The following is a 21,603-nucleotide window of genomic DNA, read 5'->3' as shown; positions in this document are numbered from 1 at the left end:
TTGCGCTGTGTGTGTTATTGCATCTCAACTTCATTCACCCAAATGCTAACAATCAATATGCACCCCTAATGTACAAGGAAGGAACATTAAGCCTCTATGCTACACATTTGGATCACAGCTTATTTTACTCATTGATAAGTCACTTAACCTTTGGCATGAGATGACAGTACAAGGCTCCAGCCCCCAAAATATCCATAAATGTACATGTATTTATCACGTAGGTATTTGAGACAATGTGCTAGAACACAGAAAGAGAGACCCATCTTATCTTGAGGTTGACTGGAATGAAAAAATAAATTCAACTTGGGCAATCATTTTCCTCAGATTAGGATTTTTTGCCTTCCTCAGAATTACTATTTGGGGGAAATAGGCTGAACTAGATAGACATATGTCTTTTTTCAGCCTAATATTTTATGTTAATTGGTTCAGTTTCTGATACTGTCCATAGACATGAGGACTGCACCATTCTTGCTAATGTTGTCCAAAATGGGCAAGGACCATCTAATGTCTTTGGGCGTTTTATAAATTACATTCCATATATCTCTTTATAATTAGACAGTAGACTCATAAGACATTTGCTCATTAAATCTTGACATTAGCTATGCGCAACTCAAGTCTGTCAGATATCAGAAAAAAAAAAGTTCCCCAGCTCCAGAGATAAGCACAGTTGAGAGTCTCTGTCTTGGCAGCAGGTGGGTTAAGAAGGGATTGTTCAGCATGGCTTTCCTAGCTACCAGCACCTTCCACAATCTTGTCAGCTACATAATCCTGCTTCCCGCCTGATGCACTCCTTCCTAGACCCTGCCGTAGGCTGCTAGAAGAGGCTGATACCTCCTAATGAGCTCCCGTCACCTCTCCGCTGTCCCCCTTTACCGCTCCTCTCTTCCTTTCCTTCTTATCCCCCTGCCCCCCCTTCCCGCTCACAAACTCACGTCCCACGGGAATCTGCTAATTAGCTCATTAGAATTCAGTGAGCAAGGGGGGGATGTAATAAATAAATAAGAGGAGGCACAGCTGTAAATCCTATCTTTAATGCTCTTCACTTAACGATAAAATCTCCGGATCTCCTCTTCCTTTCACATAGTCCACCTTATATTTTCCACTCAGGATTGAAAGGTCTACAGAGGGTTGTTTAAATTTAACCTCTAATGCACAAGAGAGTCTTGGAATAAAAAATAAAAAAATAGACATGGCAACGCAAGGTCAAACTAATTAGCCTCCTAATTCTATATAGTGAAGATGCCAATTCTCTCCCGAGACTGTAAAGATACTGTTATATTCTTGTTTCAGGGGTTCATGTAAATTTGCACTACTACATTTTAATTGCATGAATATTTACTAGTGTGGCACTTAGATGTAGTTGTTAAAACTTCAACTAGTCATAGCTGTGGTAGGGCTACCTGGACATGTGCTCCAGGTGCTGAGTGGCTAACAAGCCACTTTGCATAGGCCAGGGTATTTAAATACAGGGACGGGGTACTGACTGAGACTTTGCCCCAGGTGAAGGTAAGACAAGCTACAGCTCTGAGTCACTCTTAAAAAGCACCTGTCAACAGCTGGTTGTCTTCCAAGTCAAAAATATGTAGTGGCACGTTAAAGGGAAGTTCCATCAAAGTTAACAATTTTTATTGTTTTTTTTTAATAATATACTTAAAATGAAAAAAGAAACAATTTTGCAATTGGTCCTAATTAAAACGTCACCAATATTTTGTTTCTACAGACCTATGTGTTTCCCTGGTAACAGACTACAAACAATCCTGGTATAGTCTGATCCTGCACTCAAATTGCCATGCAACTGTTCTCTAGTTCTTGCTAAGCAAAAAAATTGTATGCTAGTAGGAAGTATAAAAGAGAGAAAGCTGAATATGACATCAGGATCAGACTACAAATGGTTTGTTTTCGGTTACCATGGAGACACATAGGTCTGCATAAGAGTTGTAGGCACAAAACAGCAAGGAATTTTCAATTCAGTGTATTTGCAAAGTTGCTCAATTTTGATACACTGGAACAATCAAGGAAAACTTAGCTGAGAAGGTGGACCTTCTCTTTAAAAAACATATCCCATGATATTAGAATGTACAAAGTGGTCACATCTGGCAAATAAATAGTTGAGAAAAAACCTAGTCAAAATGGTCTCATATGCCATAGATACATGTAAAGATCACATCACACAGGTGAGGTCTGTAATCTGGGGTTACCACCGATTTCCAGAAGAAAAGCCTAATGTATAGTTTAGACACTATTGGCGTGGCTTTCTGGTACTGCAAATATGACACATTCTAAGCAAAAGGAGATTTAAACCCGTAAGTAGTGTCAAAGTATTCTATAAAGGTGTTTCTCAACTTCAGTTCTCAAGTACCCCCAGTAGATCATAGTTTGAGCCTATCCTATGGGGAAAACACTAGCGCAATTACTGAGTCACTGACATTAATTACATCACCTGTGCAATACAAAAAAATTCTGAAAACTTGACTTGTTGGGGCAACCTTCTATATCTGATCAGTGGGGTTCCACTACTTGGGATCCCCACCAATTAGCTAATTGGAGAGGCTGCAGTGCTCATGCTAGCACCACGGCCTCTTCATTGTTGAATTCTAAGCATGAACATTGCCGTGCTTCAGAATACCGTATTACTGAAAGCAGCCGTTTTGAGTAGTACAGGCTTGGGAGTGGGAGCGCACTTCAATCAGCTGATTGGAGGGAAGCCTCATTGATCAGATATTGATTGCTTATTTTGAGGATACGCCATCAATGTTACAAGGTTGAATAACCTCTTTAAGGGATTCGGTCATAAGAAGAAAAAAAAATTCTATACTTATCTATTCCTCCGGATCTTCTCCCCACCGATCTTCTCCAGTCTCCTGCAGTTCCCCCGGGTCACCTCACCCGGTGCCATAAATACGCGTTAATGGGAGCACAAATCTAATGCTGAGGCCGCAATGCCGTTGCCTCCCCCCTTCCCCCCTGCCCGCCGGCTCACCTCCTCTCTGCTTTCCTCTGGCTGTTTGCAATAGGAGTGGGCGGGTTGGGGGCAGAGCTAAGCACCGCCCCTCCCCGCCCCTTGTCTGCAGCCAGCAATGTTTGGGGCAGAGCTAAGCTCCGCCTCTGTCCAGCTCCCTTCCATTGCAAACACCTGGAGAGGAGGAGAGAGGGGGGAGGGAGTTTAGCAGTCACGCTGCTAAACTCCCTCCCAGCTTTCTCCTCCGGCCGATGTCATTGACTCCCATAGTAGTCCATGCAGCGGCCCACATATTTCAGGCACAAAGATAGTTCCAGCTCTATATTTGCCGGCCTATCTTTTACGCCGCGGGAATACGCCCGTGTCATCTGATGCATTGGAATTCAATCATCAGACGGTAGCGTATATCGGCCAGCCGTGAAAACGGCGGCTGATTCACGCTCGTGTGAAAAAGCCCTTCATCCGCACAGAGCTGTTATTGGTCGGCTGCACGTTTTCCCATTTACACGGGAAGACATACAGCCAACCAGGAAGCATTTTTATGCTCACATAAAAGATGCAATTAGTTGATGAACGTTTTCTAGTTCATTTACTAATAATATTTCTTTGTACATAGCCTGGCAATGGGGAAGAAAAACCTTGAGGCAAAACTTCTTGCCTGATAATAGGGCCATGTAAACACTCCATTAAGGCCGCCTGCAGGCGAGCGGGTCGGATCCGGCGGCGAGAATTCTCGCCGCAGGACCCGACCCGAGCGCCTGCAGAGAGCAGCGCGTACTCACCCGCGCCCGGCGGCCCTGGCTCTTTCATGTGCCGGCTGCCGGGCAGCCGGCGCATGCGCAGACCAGAGCCGGCGGCCGGGTGAGTGACGTATCTGCGCGAGGCTCCGCGAGCCCGCACAAAAATAGGACATGCCGCGGTTTGTTTGCCGCGCGACATTTCGCGCGGCCAAACCGCGGCCGTCTGCATAGGAGTGCGTATTGCAATGCACTCCTATGCAGGCTTTGAGCAGCGGAAATCCCGCCGCAGGATTTCCGCCCGTGTGCAGGCGGCCTAAAAGTAGCGCCCACAATGAAAAAGTTTAGCTACTCTAAACTACAGTAAGTTAGTGCCCCTACTAGGTACAGTCTGGATGGCTATTTTAGGCCAAAAGTGGATTATTGTATTGTGCCAAGACTCCAACTTGACTTTTAAAGGAACTTCCAAGATTAGAAATACATGACTGCTTTCTTCCAGAAATAGTGCCCCACCTGTCTGTGGTTTGTGTCTGGTGTTGCAGCTTGGCTCCACTCAAGTGAATTGGGTTGATGTACATTACCACACAATCTGTCGACAGGGGTGATGCTATTTTTTGGAAGAAGCAACCCTCTTGTCTTAGGGCAAAATTCTGTCCTGGGGTCAAAGAGAGAGAGGGCTATATTATGTGCAGCTTTCCTTTTCTGTCGTCCCTACGATTTGCTGGTTATGGGTTCCATTTTCAGCCATCCATGGGCTGTGCCTGGTATTGCAGTTTAATCTCATTCAGGGAAATGGAACTAAGCTGCAATGTCAATTACACCTTGTAGACAGACAGAAGTAGAGCTCGTCCTGGAAAAAAGGCAGACTATTTTTTCTAATCACAGCCAAACCCATAAATGTTATAACAGACCGATTTCTTAAAATATCTAATGAAATTTGTGTTTTATTCCACATACAAAACTGTAACCCCAGGAAACTGTGTCTGACTCAACTTTTTCAGTATTACAGTGGTCAGAATATTCTACACAGTGATCACCTATTCCTCGTTTGTCATTGACATTTCCTAAGCGCTTCGCTCTCGGATAGGAGGCGGACAGAAAATGAGTAGAGTGTCACAGCAGTTAAATGGTCAATTGGCATTACTTTCTGTCACCCTCAGCATATTCTGGTCTGAATTATTCATGGATATCTCTGAGAGCAGGACGTGGAAGGAATAGACTTTTAAAAGTAAACCGGACAGGAGGGTACCCTCTCGCTGACCCAGACAGGGAGGGGGTTGAGGGGAGCGGCAGAGGTGGGGAGGAGGTCACAGCAGGGGGCAGAAAAAGCAATTAGCATATTTGTAATCAAGGTGATTTGGAATCAATTAACCAAATGCCTTAAGCGGCCTTAAACTGTTCAAGAAACACTGACCCTGCCAATCCCATTAGAGAAGCTGAAGCCTACGGAAAGATGCCAGCTACACAATCCTGAGGGTGATTAACAGCATCCCTGGGGCGGGGGTAACCAATGACCATGGAGAAATTGTACATGACGGCAGAAGAATAAAATGCAAATTGGAATCTGAATGAGACACATATGTAACAATGGTGTGCAGGGTCAGGAAGGGTATAGTTTCTCCTTGTGGAGCCTGCCTAGTGGGCGTGAGGAGACTTAAAAGCCCATGCAATGCTCCTCTGGGAAATTTGGTATGCAAATGGAGGCTGGTATAATGCTCTTCAGCGCCACCTATTAGAAGGCAGCATTCCTACAAATCAATGTCATACCTTTTAAACAGGTCTTGCAGCAATGACTGGGAACAGGCAAAAAAAAAAAAAAAGAACCAGTCCACCAGCAGGATACACAGACTTGACCGGAATCAATTCCAGAAGACAGCAAGAAAAAGATCCAGCTTCCATGAAATCACAGCTTTATTGAGACTTAATAAAATCCCAACAGGAAGGACATACAATGGCACGACACTGACGCGTTTCATACTATCACAGTAGCTCTAAGTCATAGCCAGAGCTTATATGACAGCTTGAAACGAGTCAGGCTCTCACTCCATTGTATGTCCTTCATGTTGGGATTTTATGATGTCTCAGTAAAGCCTTGATTTCATGGACGGTGGATCCTTTGCTTGTTGTCTTCTGCAAAGACTGGGAATATAAGCCAAAACCAGAGTCTTATCAAGAAGGAAAAGAAGACATGTAGAGGCAGGCTGTTTCGGGGTTTATACCCCTCATCAGCATACTTTAGGTAGCTGGGTGGATGAGAGGCCCATGACATGAGTCGGGAGAGGTACAGCTTCTCCTTGTGGAGATTGTCTAGTGGCACTATAGAGGCATTTGTACCATCTTTCAGTTGCATGCCAAATTTCCCGTAGGCTTTCAGGTCGCCTTACAAGGAGAAACTATACCCCTACTGACATTATAGGCCTCTCACGCAGCCAGCCATAAACCTACTGTATATTGACGGGGGGGGGCAAAAACCCAGAAACAGCTGTCTCTACATGTTATCTTTTCCTACTGGAGAAGATTTGCACAAAACTGGATGAACTATCGCAGTATGCTGCGCAATTTCATCCTGTAAAAAGCTGTACGCCCAACTGGAAACCGAAGAGACCCAATTATAGTCAATGAAGTCCATTCAGCACCACTTGGTTAGGGGGTGCTATGTTCCTGATCCCCAAACAAAGCAGAAAAATAGAACCCCTGAGTACTGAGGTGCACAAGCCCTAATGATCATTTAAGTCCATAGAATTTTCTTCTTTTAATTTCCCTTCTCAGTATTTTGTTACAAAACTGGTAGTAAATTTCTAAACATGCCTATTACGAACCGTTAAAATGATAGCACTGCAAATCCTTGACCTCAGAAAACCATCATGAAGGAGGCTGAAACTTTTTGTCAAGACATCTTATGCTTCCTCTATGTTATTAAGACTCGCCTTTGGTCTAAAACCCACTTAATTATGGCAGCAGGGCAAAAAAAATCTAAATTTATATTAGACTTGTATGTCTCATTTTAAATGCATTATTAATGGGATGTTTCCTTCAGACTCCTGATATTGCTTTCACTATTTAGTGTCTTTATGGTAAAACCTTTCCAGCCAGCGAGGCACACAGTACCAGAAGTTAAATGGTCACTATACTTTCAGCATATTGCATAAATCAATTCTACAGGTGAATATGAGAGACTTATTTCAGATAATATATCATACAACATTCCTCTTTCGTCCACCTACTTGGCTCCTTTCTTCCCTCTTTCTAAACTCTTTGTTCAAGCTAAAAAAAAAAAGAAAACCCACTAAAATCCATCTTGGTATACAAGACGGACTAACACCTCACTGACAGATGAGATTACATGCTTCTCATAAAAGTCTATGGAGAGGAGTAAAAGAGAAATAAGCAGAGAGAGACACTGAGAAGCTTCTGTAGCTAATAGTAAGTGTTTCACTGTCTCACAGCTACTGGATTCACATCTACACTGCTTAGTACTGCTGTATAAAGTCTTCCATGCGGTCTTCCAGTATGATAAATACTGATAGATCGGCAAGATCTTGTCTATGTGTGCAGTATATGGGAGACATCATAACAGCAGTCTTTTCCCACCAGCTCAGGGAAAACTTGAGTTTGGAAATAGAGTCTGCAAAGGGAGGGAGGAAAACTGGGGATAAACACAGGATACAAATAATGTAATAGGCAGAAATATTGTTATTCCTCATGGACATGGCAGCTTATTCTTGAAGGACGTCCAAACGTTTAGGTACACTTTAAAAGAGTAACACTGGGCCCAAGCTACAGACGTCATAGTAAGGAACTGTACCACCAAAATGTTATTTCTCCTCAATATTTCACTTCTAGATCATAGCAGTCACTAAGATTCCGCTGGAAGCGCATTGGTTTCTTAAAGGGTAATTGCCATCCTCAGATGAATTAATTAAAAGAACGTTGAGAATCCTTGTATGATCCACTTCAGTATGATAAAGATGTTTCCGTGTTCCTATATCAGCTCGTGCGTTCCTTCTCTACCAGAAGCTAAAATGCAGAATATAACAGCATCCGACATAACATCCTGTGACATTATTTCCTTATGAGAAAAAGACCCTAAGGAGTCATTTAGTCCTGCTAATAAGACAAAACAAGACCAACTCTTAGTTAAGGCAACCACTGGTAAAGGCATTAAATTAAAAATGTACCTATTTTTTTTTTTTTTAAAGCGAATCAATAGCATATATGTGAATATACACTCCTTGTCAAAAAAAAAAAAAATCAAGCACCTAGGAGTTGTCGGAATCAAATGAAACGTCTTATGTGCCATTGTAGCATTGATGTAAGCAATTACAAAAATCAAAGCAAAAGGATAATGGATTAGGAAAACTAACCACTTGAAGTGAGGCTCTACTGCCCTGTTGGGCCACCTCTAGGTTGGATGCAAGATGTGATAAGGACAAGAATGTAGGATCTACTACCCTGTTGGGCTGCCTCTAGCTTGGATACAAGATGTGATACGGGAGGGCGTGTAGGCATACAGGTTCCATAGGGTAACCTGCAGCATATTGGTCGACATTTACTGTAACCGAGCCTCTAGATCGTGCAAACTTCTAGGCTGTCAAAGTTGGCGTCCCAGATAGTCCCATACATGTTGTATTGGTGATAAATCTGGCTACCAGGCAGGCCATGGAAGTGTGAGACTGTTGTGGAGGCTCCTGTGACATCCTTGCTGTGTGCTGACGAGAATTATCCTGCTGGAAAATGCCTCTTGGAAGTCCCGCCATGGGAGGAACACGTGGCTGCAGGATGTTCGGAACATATGGCTAAGCTGTCATCATCCCTCGTACCACTATTAGGAGTGACCAACTGTTGTATGTGATGGACCCCCAGACATTACACCAGCAGTGGGGGCAGTGTGCCGCTCGACAGCAGAGGCAGGATTTAGACATTCACCGATAGGTCTCCATACATGATCATTGCCGTTGTGACTGCCCACACTAAGCCTGCATTCATCGCTAAAGACAACCCAGTTCCACTCCATAGCAGCCCAATTTCATCGTTCATGACACCACTGTAAACAGAAGCAACAGTATGTGTCAAAGGCAGTACATGTAATGGGTGCCCCAAGACCAAATGTCCTTCGGTCAAGTGGTTGGAAATGGTTCTGACAGACACCGGGACCGGTAACGATGGTGCCACCTGTCCCTGGATGGCATACAATGCAACAATTGGAGCTGCTCATGCATGTCACATGATCAGACAATTCTCTCTACTGGTGGTCTGTTGAAGGTATCTAGAGCCAGGTCGCCTTTTGTGCGTGCCCTCACGCATCCACTGGTCCCAACACCTCACAGCAGAATAGCCCAGGTAGCAATTCGTCAATACAACCATCCAGCTTCTGACATTCTAATAACGTGCCCCCTCTTAAACTCTTAACGGAGCTAAGTCTCTTCAAGTAACATGTCTAGTGGTCACAAGCTCTACACACAAGTAGCCTCTGAGAGCCTTTTTATAGGCCAACGGTGGAACTACTTTAAGGGCCTCAGGTAGCAAGACCATCCATCTAATCACACCAAAACTCAAATCATTTGCATATCTGTCCAAGATGTAATTGCATGACTAGTTTTTCAGCAAATCAACAACTCCTACGGTAGGTGCTTGATTTTTATTTTTACAAAGAGTGTATATATCTGTATATATTATAAGGAAAAAACAGACCTTTCCTTGTTTTTCAGAAACCTGTAGTACCCCTTTCTCTGCTGAAAGTCTCTCTCTAAGGCCTTAGTCAGACGGGCGTTTTTTTGCGCGATTTGCGCATGCGTCCGGCGATTTTTTAAAACCATTGCTTTGCAATGGTATCGGACACCTGAGCGCTTTTTATGCGCTCGTCCGATAAATTATAGAACAGAAATCGCAGAACGCACCTATCTGCGATTCCTGTTCTCTTCACTATATGCGCTCAATGGGGCCGGCGGCAGCAGCGCCGACCCCATTGAGAACATATAGAAGACAAATCATTCTTCTCTGCCACAGCTGTAACAGCTGTGGAAGAGAAGAACAATGTTTGCCCATTGAATTCAATGGAGCCAGCAATACAGCCGATTCCATTGAAAGCAATGGGCTGCCGGCGTGCGCGGGATGAATTGACGGGAAGGCCTTAAATATATAAGCCCTTCCCTGCAATTCATCCAGAAAAGTGTTAAAATAAAAAATATATACATACTCACCTGCTCCCGGCAGCCGGAGTTCCGCGCGGCCGGCCTGCAGTGGGTGTGAAGGGGGTGTGAGTCAGACCTGCCCCCTGATTGGCTCAGCGCGGAACTCCGGCTGCCGGGAGCAGGTGAGTATGTATATATTTTTTATTTTAACACTTTTCTGGATGAATTGCAGGGAAGGGCTTATATATTTAAGCCCTTCCCGACAATTCATCCCACACTCGCCCGCAGCACATTGCTTTCAATGGAGTCGGCTGTATTGCCGGCTCCATTGAATGCAATGCGCTGGACAGCTCCAGCCCGTTTCTAATGAAACGCGGCTAGGAGCAGATTTTCGGGCATCGGTCACGCGATTTGCGGATGCGCATCCGTCATGCGATCCGCAAATCGCGCGAAAAAACGCCCGTCTGACTAAGGCCTAAGAGAGGCTTGGTGGAACATTAATGCCCAACATTCATACTATGTAAAAGGGTCTTAAAGGGGTATTCCAGAACCTTTACTACTGTTGATCTATCTTTAGTCTCCGACTGCAACGAGGAAGCAGAAGAGCAATAGGAGGCATCCACTCCATTGATTTAAATGGGAGCAAAGCGGTCTATTACACTTCTGGCCCTGACCACGTCTGTCTCTACTGCGCTGACAGATCAGTTGATTAGCAGGTATCCCAAGTGGCAGACCCCCGCTAATCAACTACTGATAACCTAGTTCATCGATAGTAAAAGTCCTAGAATACCCTATAAAAATAAAAGTAAACATCACACCAGGAAGAGCTTGCACACTCATAAAAGCATGCCAGGAAAAGTAATACATATACAGAACACATGCATTAGGATGAAAAAATGAGAATTCGATGCAAAATGTACATCTGGCTGTACTACATCTAATATGCATCTACAATGGTCCAAGCAGGTACCATTGGGATTTTGTGAATAATCTTCTTGCTTCTGACCTGTTGACTGCTAGGCTATCACTTAGGGCTACTAGTTACCATTTACCACACTGAACAAGACAACATGATGCATAAAAATATAATAATTTTTAATGATAGAAATTGATGATACACAGATATGAGAGTTAAGAAAACACATTGGCCGATCAGGGTCAAACAATGTAGGTCATTTTGGGTTGTAGCTAATGATGACCCCCTGGCTTTCTTTCTGAACTTACATGACCCAACCAACAAGATAAAGAAAAGCAGTGGTCCTGTATAGTTTTCCTTTCCCAGTAATCGGGTAGAGAAGGAGTTACTGCTGCTTCTATAAAAGTACCAAGTTTAAAAAGACGCTTCCCCCTACATAAAATATGAGCAGAGGAGACATATAAATAAAGAGTAAAAGCCCTCTCAGCCTCTCTCCATCCTTTAACGAGCTCCCAGCAGCTGCAGGGATTATACTGAGCCGCGCAGATCAATAAGGAAACCAATCACCCTGACCCTGCTGCCTCCCACCTCCGAAAATAAAATCCGATAAATGCTACCAGGGGGCGGGAGCTCCGACAGCTCTGGGAGGAAGTCAGAGAGTCTGATTATCCCCAGGAGCGTCCGCAAGAAGCTGATGATCCCCGCCAGCATGTGTTGCATGATCGTTATCTCCGGGAGCATTCTGTGTGTGTGCGCTAGTGTATACTTAAAGGGCATTAGTATCTGCTGAAAAATTAAAGAACAGTTACATTTTCTTTGTCATGGGTTCTAATGCTTATACAGTTCACTTGTGCAGAGGGGTTAAAACCTTATTAGATGTGATCAGAAAAGCTTAAATGGAAGATGATTTGGTCAACGGGCACACTTATAAAAATGAGTGCGGAGCTACAACAGAAAATGGTGCAGAACATTCTTGTAGCATCTGGTTGCCATATTTTAAATGAGGCCATGGGTCCACAGCTTTTTTTTTTTACGCAATGTGATTATCACTTTGCTATCGTGTCCTATTACACGAGTCGTGTTTGATTTGAGGTTGCAGAAAAAAACAGCTATGTCAGATGTTTTGCTGCCAGAAAATAGCAGACAACCAAACATCACCCCATATCTCAACTTCATGGCCCTTGTAAGTGAGAAATGAGGGGGTGAGGGGATATGCACTCACTCAAACTGTTAGCTCCCCAGTCCATTTTGTTGAGTTTTTTTAAAAAGAAAATCCAAATAAGATTATCTTCCAATGTGCCACAGATATTTCAGGAGATAACACGTGTTGAGTCCTTGAGCTCAAACCACTCCCAATTTCCAGAATGAAGCAGATGCAACACTGTGTAGACCACCCAAATCCCCGTTACTGGAAATCTCTGACAGTTCATTCTAAGCAAAGCTACACTGAGTTCAATGGCCCTTTGTTTGAACGGTTATGTAAGAGATTACCAGTGATGGAAATCTTTAGGCGGAGCTGAAGCTCTTTAGTTGCTCTATGGTTTTAAAAAACGGGCTCATGGACTCCACCAATATGATCTTTAGGCTTTTTGATCACTTTTGAGTGGATTTCCAATTAAAGGACAAAGGTTTCCATAATGAAAACCTTGGAAATCTATTATAACATGGGCTAAATACTTGTACCTATGGCCAACTGTATTCAGCTCCTCTCAATTTTCTCTGAATGAAAAAAGATAATTTTTTAGAAAGAAACTCTGCAGAACACTTAAATGGGTGGGAAAAATCTTTTTAGCACTACGGTGGAGCCTACCAGCCATCTTGGTGGAAGCTATCTTGGATTCAAGCCAAAAAACTTCAATGGAAAGTGGGTCACAAAGATACATGATTTAAGGGTAGAAATTTTATCAGACATTGATAAGCACAGTCACTTTTTTCAATTCTTACAACTATGGTTGAGTTATTGATGATGTCATGTTGAATATTAATAAGGTTATGCTGAATTATGTTGAGTGGAAAACACTAATCGCAGGTCTTTTCAGGTACCAGAAGATGTTAACAATCCAGGACAGAACAGAAATCATTCCAATGGTCGGTAATATAAGTTCACCTGAGGTGGTTGAGGGAAACTAATGCTCTTTGACAGAATTCCAAGTATCTGTTGGGGTCATCTTTACAGAACTTCTATTGCAAATCCTTGAAGATCCTTATGATAGTTGGTTGACTGAGACCATGCTCCAATGCCAGTCTCCTAGTGTTTTTTTTAAGGACTCGTCGTGAAAACAGCTAGCACAGCTGTCAACACCTGGGATCAAAAATACTGCTTGGTCAATCAGTTCTTGGTTTGTCCTGGATACTACCAATTTCCTTGCACTTCTGCACTAGCTAGCTTTCTCTGTATTCTTGATTCAAACCCTCGGCCACCTAACGTGAACTTCTGTTACCAACCATTAAGATTATCTCAAATCTATCCTCGGCTGGTAACATCATCTTCTGGTACCTAAATAGACATGTGATTAGTGTTTTCCATACCACATAAATTTAAAATATAAAATTTTATTAATACTCAACATCACACCATCCATAACTCGAAAATGGTTGTAGGTTTTGGAAAAAAAATGACTGCACCCTTCACGTCTGATGAAATGCTACCCTTAAATCATGCATACCATGACCTCCTTTCCATTGAAGTTTCTTGGGCTGAATCCAACATGGTTTCCACCAAGATGGCCAATAAGCACCACCATACTGCCAAAAAGTTTTTCCCCCTTCTATCTAAGTGTTCTTCAAAGTTTCCCATTTGTATCTCCTTGTTCAGAAGTTATTGTGGGTGGCCCTGACGTTTGAATCAACCTGTATAATGCATCAACAGTACATATACAGCACATATATAGAAGCAACACCCAAGTAGTTAAGGCGATATTCCGGTTTTGGGACAAAATTCTTTCCTGGGGCCAGAGTTATTTTTCCCTGCCCTCCCTCTGATCTGCTTTTCCAGGTACTGTTTTCAGCAGTCCAAGATGAATGGCACAATCTTCACACTACCTAATCCCCACAGTTTTACACTACTAACGCATTATACCTGCTGTCCGATTGGCTCAGCAGTGGTCCAGTGGATTGCAAGGGTGCTGAGAAGAACAACTACAGCTAATATAATCCCTTCCCCATCATGCCCAGGGTTAGAATTTTGTCCCGAAATTGAGGGTTGCTTTAAGTTTCCTCGATTACTACATATAATAACTTAGTAGTTGAGAAGTAGTTAATTAATCCATTGGTGGGAGAGTCATGCAGCTATCTGCTACTTGCAGGTAGAGGGCACAAGCATAGCGTTGCCAGCATACAGGAAGCTATATACTGCTAACCCATCACCTCTGTGCTTGGTGATAAGAGAAGGTGACACCCCCGTAAAAAGACCTGGTAAGACACAGCAATCTGAGTCAGCATAGGCTGAAGGGATCGGTTTTATGGATATGACAGCTGTGGGAGGGACACACATAGCTGACACTAGTCTTATACAGTAAGGGAAAGCTGCGTAAGCCCTTTCGTCAGCGCACAGCTTGTTAGGGCAGGATGACCCCCGTGAGGATAAGAGGGGAGGATTAGGGTCAGGATTTACTGTAAGGCACCTAAAGGAATAAGTATCTTTAACCCACTAGTTTGCAATATTATATTCCATGTAAAGATTACTCACACTGCATATGACTATATGGTCCTCTGCTGTTCTTCAAAACTTAAAGGGGTTGTCCCGCGCCGAAACGGGTTTTTTTTTTTTTCAACCCCCCCCCCGTTCGGCGCGAGACAACCCCGATGCAGGGACGTACAGACAGCTTACCGGAGCGCTTACCTTGATCCCCGCGCTCCGGTGACTTCTATACTTACCTGTGAAGATGGCCGCCGGGAACCTCTTGCTTCGTGGACCGCAGCTCTTCTGTGCGGTCCACTGCCGATTCCAGCCTCCTGATTGGCTGGAATCGGCACGTGACGGGGCGGAGCTACACGGAGCCGCTCTCTGTCACGAGCGGCTCCATAGAAGAACACAGAAGACCCGGACTGCGCAAGCGCGGCTAATTTGGCCATCGGAGGCCAAAAATTAGTCGGCTCCATGGAGACGAGGACGCTAACAACGGAGCAGGTAAGTAAAAAACTTTTTATAACTTCTGTATGGCTCATAATTAATGCACAATGTATATTACAAAGTGCATTATTATGGCCATACAGAAGTGTATAGACCCACTTGCTGCCTCGGGACAACCCCTTTAAGATAAATCAAAACTCTACTACTTTAAGAATTAGGGGAAAAAAACAGAATGAACCTAATGCCTGAGCCAGGTGGGCCTGCAATTAACCCCAATATCCCATTAAAATGCCCTACCAAGTCAAGTTTACTCACAAGGGTACAAGAACATACATGGGAAATTGATGGCAGGGTTACTAGTGATTTTTTCGCCTTGTCTCAGAAATGATTCTTTTGACCTTGGGTTGCTCTTAATCATATTAACACCCCGATATTGATGGCCTTTACCAGAAGAGATATTCATCTATGATTAGAGCAAGAATTGGCGTAGAGTACCCTCATCTTCCCGACTACCAATATTAGACTACCAAGTACGTACAGACAATGTCATAATACATTTTGAGTCGGAACATAGAAAAAGTCGCCATATGTACACACAGCTTTCATCAAGGTTGTTCATACAAAAACATATTTTTGAAATAGTCAGAAATTTTCCATTTAAAGCTTTATAAAGACCCCCCCCCCCCCATTTTCTTTTAGTAAGTCACTGTTTCCACATATATATTTGCAAAATTGTGTTTTTGATTTCATATTATAGAGGTTAAGGAAGGGAGAGGAGGTTTTTCCCCCTCATGGTTAAATGCCCTTGTAAAAAGGACAAAAATACAACACAAGTTTTTTCCCCCTTGGTGGGAGATTGTTCTGTTTCATTGAAAAAGAGCTAATTTTTGATTAATGAGTTCCTTGAAGGACCTGACTGAAATATTAGAAGCCAAAGTAGTTGCGATACTGAAGCTCTCAGTTCTCAGAATGTAATTCACGAGACGCCCTCTTAAACATAAAAAGGCCGCTGTGCCCCTGCTGATTCACACAAGAGGTGGACAGATTAGAATGGTGTGAAATTGGCCTCGGCGTCAGGCGCCTCTCGTATAATGTAGACTTCTGGAGCTGCGGTGATAAGTAACCCTGCGAATCCATCAGTTCTGCATAGCACAGCAAAGACTGCTGGGCCTGTAATAACAAGAAATGCTTCCTGACTCAATATGTCTTTTCTTGTTTTTAATACATATATATAAGGTTAAAGAACTACTCTAGGGAGCCCCTTATAGTTGCACCATTGCTAATTAATAACACACTATTAAAAGAAACCCTTCAGTCCCAGGAGACTGCACTGGAGGGGGCAGATTAATAATATCTGGCATCCTTTCTTTGTGCAGTTGACCTCCAGACCGGCTCTTCCATCTTCCAAGATGGCCACCACACTTCTACCCAATGCACGCTGAGCACTCATGTGAAAAGCATTGGCCAATCAAAGCAACCTGAAGTGCCTGAGACTACTGATAAATACTTATAAAACAGAAGAGGGGCTATAGGAATATGTAGATCTCATAGACAAAGGGACAATGACACAAAGGAAGAGTGCCAGGTAATATTACACACATCCCGGTTCCAGGATACATTGTGTCCCGGAACTGAAGGGTGACTTAAATATTCATATTGTGAATAATGTTTATCTTGTTTGTGCATTCTCTAATCATTTTCATCTATATAGCATAGTCCATTCAAAATCTGCCATTCAGGAAGTTGGGTGACAATTAGAGATGAGCGAGTAGTGCCTTATGCGAGTACCTGCCCGCTCGTCTCTAAAGATTCGGGTGTCGGCAGGGGAGAGTGGTGAGTTGCGACAGTGAGCAGGGAGGAGCGGTGAGTTGCGACAGTGAGAGAGATCTCCCCCCCACCCCCCCGCCGTTGCTCCCCGCTCTCCCTCCGCCGGCACTCGAATCTTTAGAGACGAGCGGGCAGTACTCACATAAGGCACTACTCGTTCGAGTAGTTTGCCTTAGCGAGTATGCTTGCTCATCTCTAGTGACAATCTTCATGTGAACTCAAAACATGAATGAGTATGATAAGAAGTCAACGCACAGAACTCATACTTGTTATTTTGGACGAACTCTAAGATTATACAGGACATTTATGTGCAGATATTCAAAAACTCCCATTCTTCAATGTTGGTAAATATAAAAAAAAAAAAAATCTATACACTATTTGGATACAGTATATCCTATATACCCCTATATTGATACATGTACCATGAATGGCATCTGTACAGATATGTGCTCCCTTAACTCAACATATTTCAAGATGTGTGGTGTGAGATGAAGAAAAGAATAAAAAAAAAAAAAAGAGGCAGATGACTGGTGGAGGCTATCTTTTATCATAGTCACCCATATTAAAAAAAAAAAAAAAAAAAAAAGGACTTTTTAACTTTTTTTACTGGATGGCTGTGACGGATGCTTCTCAAGTATGTTCTCAGTTGCTGATAGGCTTCCATGTTAAAAGAAATTGCATGTTTCATATATACTTTTTTACTGAATGGCACAAGAATGTATAGCTTTTGGATCATAAGAATTGGAGTCCTTAATAAAATACGAGCCAAGGCAAAGGTGGGCACATCTATATAATGGTACACTTTTGAGATCTATGATGGAAAGAGGAAAATAAGCTTGGTACCTGCAAGAGCTGTCTTGAAAGGAAATGTTTAAATCCCAATGCGCCCGTATCCTGTTGACAAAGAAACATAGTAATTAATGCATAGACAACGACACATCACAAAGCCCAAGGTCAAGAACATAACTCATCATAGCTAACAAAACCACCAGACAAAAACCTCTATTACTATGTATTTTCACCCCAATTCCCACAGAAAATGCTTGCTCAGCTGAACTACACATGTAGATTATTCTATGAAATGATAGAATGGCTTCTGGGCACAACCAACACTGATTTTCATGGTAAAGTAAGGGGGATCTAGCAGAAAATCAATAAATCAGCAACCCCAATTATACAACAGTGAGATTTGTCAATGTCCACGGTTTTTATTATAACTGGTCCTCCTATAATTTCATGCAAGACAGATTCAAAAACACTTTACTGGATGACACCAGACAGGCCTTGATTGCTGAGGTCATCAGTGCAGGAATGCATTGATAAATAGCGATCCTAATTACATAAATTATGATGTCACTAGGACGGCCATCCATAACTGATGTCATGAGTGCAGTGATGTCACTATCGTAAGCATTCATTAGAGATATCACGAATTGCAAGCATTTTCCCTAATGTCATCAATTCAGATGTTAATCAGATATCCTCTGTACATGCCTTCATCAGTGAGGTCATGATCACACATTGAACAAACTGCAATATCCACGAATGTTAATTTCTACTATTCACACGTTGAGGTGCAGCATTTCCCCACAGAGCTGAGAACCATGTGGCAAAATGCGCATGCAGTTTCACAAAAAATTGCTGCAGTTTTGAAGGTTTTTTTATAAGTCGATTAAAATTCCAATACCACCGCAGCTCGTCACCCATATATAAGAAATTGGACCTCAACTGCAATGTCTATAGACCCTTATGGGTGAAGGCAAGGCAACTCACCTTTGACTGGGTTTACAAAGATGAAACCCCCCTCTAATAACCTTTGCTGCAGAGTCCACTAAAGTACATCAGTGCGAATTAACAGAAAAAAGTTTTCTATAATGGCCAAAATAAGTTCTGTTCAGGTCCCGTCCAAGGGTATGGTTCTTGGGATTTTAAACAGACACCCTCATAGGACCCATGGATGGAGCAAAAAACGTCATGTGAGCACAGCAAGCACACAGATGACACACAGTAGGGCATCGTAGGGACACTTTGCATGTGCGCTCAGTTTTTCCATTTCAGGGTTCTACATTAATCACTAAAAATGGTGTTCAGACAGAACCCTGGATAAAACCGCTTACGGTAATTAGTGAAACGGAGACCACGTTGGTCTTCATTTTAGCAGGATTCCATTTCCATTCCATACGTCTGGCAAAAATGCAATAAAAGGAGTGGAATCCTTCAAAAATAAGACCAACATGGTCTCCGTTTTTACTAAGAGCAGCATTTTTGGTGATTCAGACAGAAGATAGTAAAAGTGAAGATGCAGAGTTAACCCAGCTTTACTAACACATGTGCATAGTCACACAGACTTGCTTTTATATATAACTATATTTTATACTAATATATATATATATATTCTCCACATAGGTATACAAGCATACTTGCACACATTCTCACAAACTGTGCAGGGATGTTCCCAATCACAGAATAGGGATTGCACTACTTCCCTGCCAGTGGCGCATTGTGATCGTGGAAGGGGAAAGGGAGTCATACTGCCTCCTTGTCAGCAGCCTGGTAAGATCACTGGAAGGCGTGTCATATCATTAAAGAGGAGGGGCCTCTAGAGTATAAAGATGGGGTTCCCGTCACCTGGAGCGCAGAGGATGAGGCTTCAGGATAACAGGGTCTTGAATGCAATTGAGAGCTGCTTTGTAGGATGGTGGGACAGCGGCCAATAGTAGATTATAATATGGGTAGTTTGGGCAGCATTGGGCCCCCTTGGAGCCTCAGGCCCATAACGGTCACCCCGACTATAATCCGCCATTGCTTGCAACTGGTTTATATTAAAAAAAAAATCTCTGTTTGCCTTCTACAGCTTGCATGTAATATAACACAATGCAAGCTGCTCAAACCCGTTCCATCCATCTGCAGCACTACCTCTCACCTGGCCCAAAAGCTAATCCAAGAAGAAATCTTATAGGATGCACCTTTATTTTGTTCTTCATTATATCTTAATTTTGATGAGCTTTCAGGAGAGACAAGAGAAGGGCTGCAGAAAGGTAAAAGAAGGGTAGGATTTACAATGGACCTTATTCCTACACTTTTTTCTAGCATGCATTTATCCTCTGCTACATTATTTCCTAGGGCTACTTATGCCACTGAAAAGACCAGAACTGTTCAACACAGAGAGGCAGTCTGTTGTGTAACAGGAAGAACATCACATGAACACTTCAGTAAATACAGTGAATTATTATCCATTATGTACATATGCTCTAATAGGGAATATACAGAGGGGTTGTCTTCATGAGTCAACCCCTTTAATGGACAAAAAGCTTAAAAAGGACTTTAAAGAAAAGTATATGCTTTTTACCAGAAACAGCGCCCTTCTTGCCCATTGGCAAAGTCTAGTATTGCAGCTCAACTCAATTCTGGGAAATAGGACTGTGTTGCCATACCAGGCACAACCAATAGAGCGAGCAGGACTGCGGCCTGTAAACAAACACACTCGTAGAGGAGCAAGCAATAGTGCGAGATACAGTGGGAGTGAGGAGAGGTAAGTGTAAGCCTATTTGTTATTTTACTGCATGCAGAAGGGGTTTTACCAATAAGCTATAGCTAGATGAAGTTACGCTCCTTTTAAAATTCCCTTTTCACATCAAAAGTGTTAAAAAAAACTAAAACGTCCTTCTCGCCAGGTAAGTGGCACCTGTCTCAGTATTTCAACACAAAAGTGAGGAGTCCGCCAGCGGCAAAACTACAAAGCAACATTAAAGGCACTGTGGCTCACTTTAATGCCCTCCTGGTTTTTGTGTCACTACGCCTGGCTTACAGGTCTTTGTTTCAGAATGTAGCCAAGCATGACCAGAGCTGAGGAGGAAAAATCCAGACCTCTGTGATAGTTTAATGAGAGACGGTCAGATGGAGTAAGTAGGGAGTGGAAGGGACTCTGAGGCAAGTGGGATTAGGTTAAAAAAAAAAAGTTTCAGGCACAGGGAACGAATGTTTAACTAGAAGATAGCCAACTATTTTTAGTATAAACAGACGGGAGCGCCCAACTTTTTTTACTAGAGTTTTTCTTATACGATTTTCATTTGAACAAGGCAACGATATAGCTGCCCATCCAAACAGGCTGCATGAAAGCTAATGAACTCGCGATGATGTCACTGGCTCGTTTAAATGATAATTGGCTCATCTGAAAGGATCCATACCTATGCCAAAGGAAGCCATGTTTACAATCCCAGGGGAGTCAACAAATATTCCATTAAAAGAGGTGTTCTTTTCTCATAAAGTGATGGCCTATAGCTAGGACAAGCCATCACTTGATAATTGGTATGGGCTCGAACAATGGGATCACTGGTGTAGCACTACATCCCCCTCACAGTGGCCCTTTTGCCACTCAGCTGTGCAGAAACTGCAGCCTGGACCATGTAAGTGAATGTACACCACAGTTGTATCTCCCCCCCTTCATTTCCAGAGGCAGGACCCCAAGGGATCATAAAGTATATGTCATCACTCTGTAACATGGGAAACTCCCTTTAAGATACAAAACGTAAAAACTACATAAGTCATAAAGTTTGAATCTTTGAAATCTAAGACACTGGCTAGTGATTTCTACTAAGATCTGACAAAGAATGACAAAGCACAACTACCATCTTCCTTATATAGTGGTCAAAATTGACAGCTTCACCTGTTCTTGTCATCACTTTTTGCACAAAAAAGGTTTTCTTATCAGACATTTCTTCAGATTTTTGGATTAAGAGCTCTTTAGAACAACAGGAATGGTTAAAAAAAATCATAAGGTGCTCAGATGCTGGGACGCCCAGCAATCAGCAATAGTCTTTAGAGGAACTGTTCAATTCTCCTGCAGAGCCTCCGCAGGGGAAATGATGCATTACACAGTACTTACTGAAACCAGTAAAGCACAAAAATATGAGGTCCTCCAGGTTTCGAAATACTGCTCTGATTTATAGATAAAGGACCAA

At 42.8% G+C, this 21,603-nt stretch overlaps 1 protein-coding gene across 8 annotated transcripts in view; it reads right to left on the bottom strand.

Annotated features, from left to right (window-relative positions):
* SAMD11 (sterile alpha motif domain containing 11) overlaps nucleotides 1–21,603 on the bottom strand; it is a 240,511-nt gene that overhangs the window by 67,141 nt on the left and 151,767 nt on the right. For all 8 annotated transcript variants that reach the window (XR_010793141.1, XM_066606881.1, XM_066606878.1 and 5 more), the window contains exon 4: nucleotides 17,486–17,536. Coding sequence is in view for 7 of the 8 variants with exons in the window: in XM_066606881.1 (XP_066462978.1) it covers nucleotides 17,486–17,536 (51 nt within the window). In the remaining variant the exon portion in view is untranslated. The remainder of the gene's footprint in view (nucleotides 1–17,485; nucleotides 17,537–21,603) is intronic.

The sequence above is a fragment of the Eleutherodactylus coqui genome, chromosome 6 (assembly GCF_035609145.1).
Source record: "Eleutherodactylus coqui strain aEleCoq1 chromosome 6, aEleCoq1.hap1, whole genome shotgun sequence".
In the NCBI taxonomy this organism is placed as follows: domain Eukaryota; kingdom Metazoa; phylum Chordata; class Amphibia; order Anura; family Eleutherodactylidae; genus Eleutherodactylus; species Eleutherodactylus coqui.
Note: the sequence above shows the minus strand (reverse complement) of the source record. Positions and strands in the feature narration are given on the sequence as shown.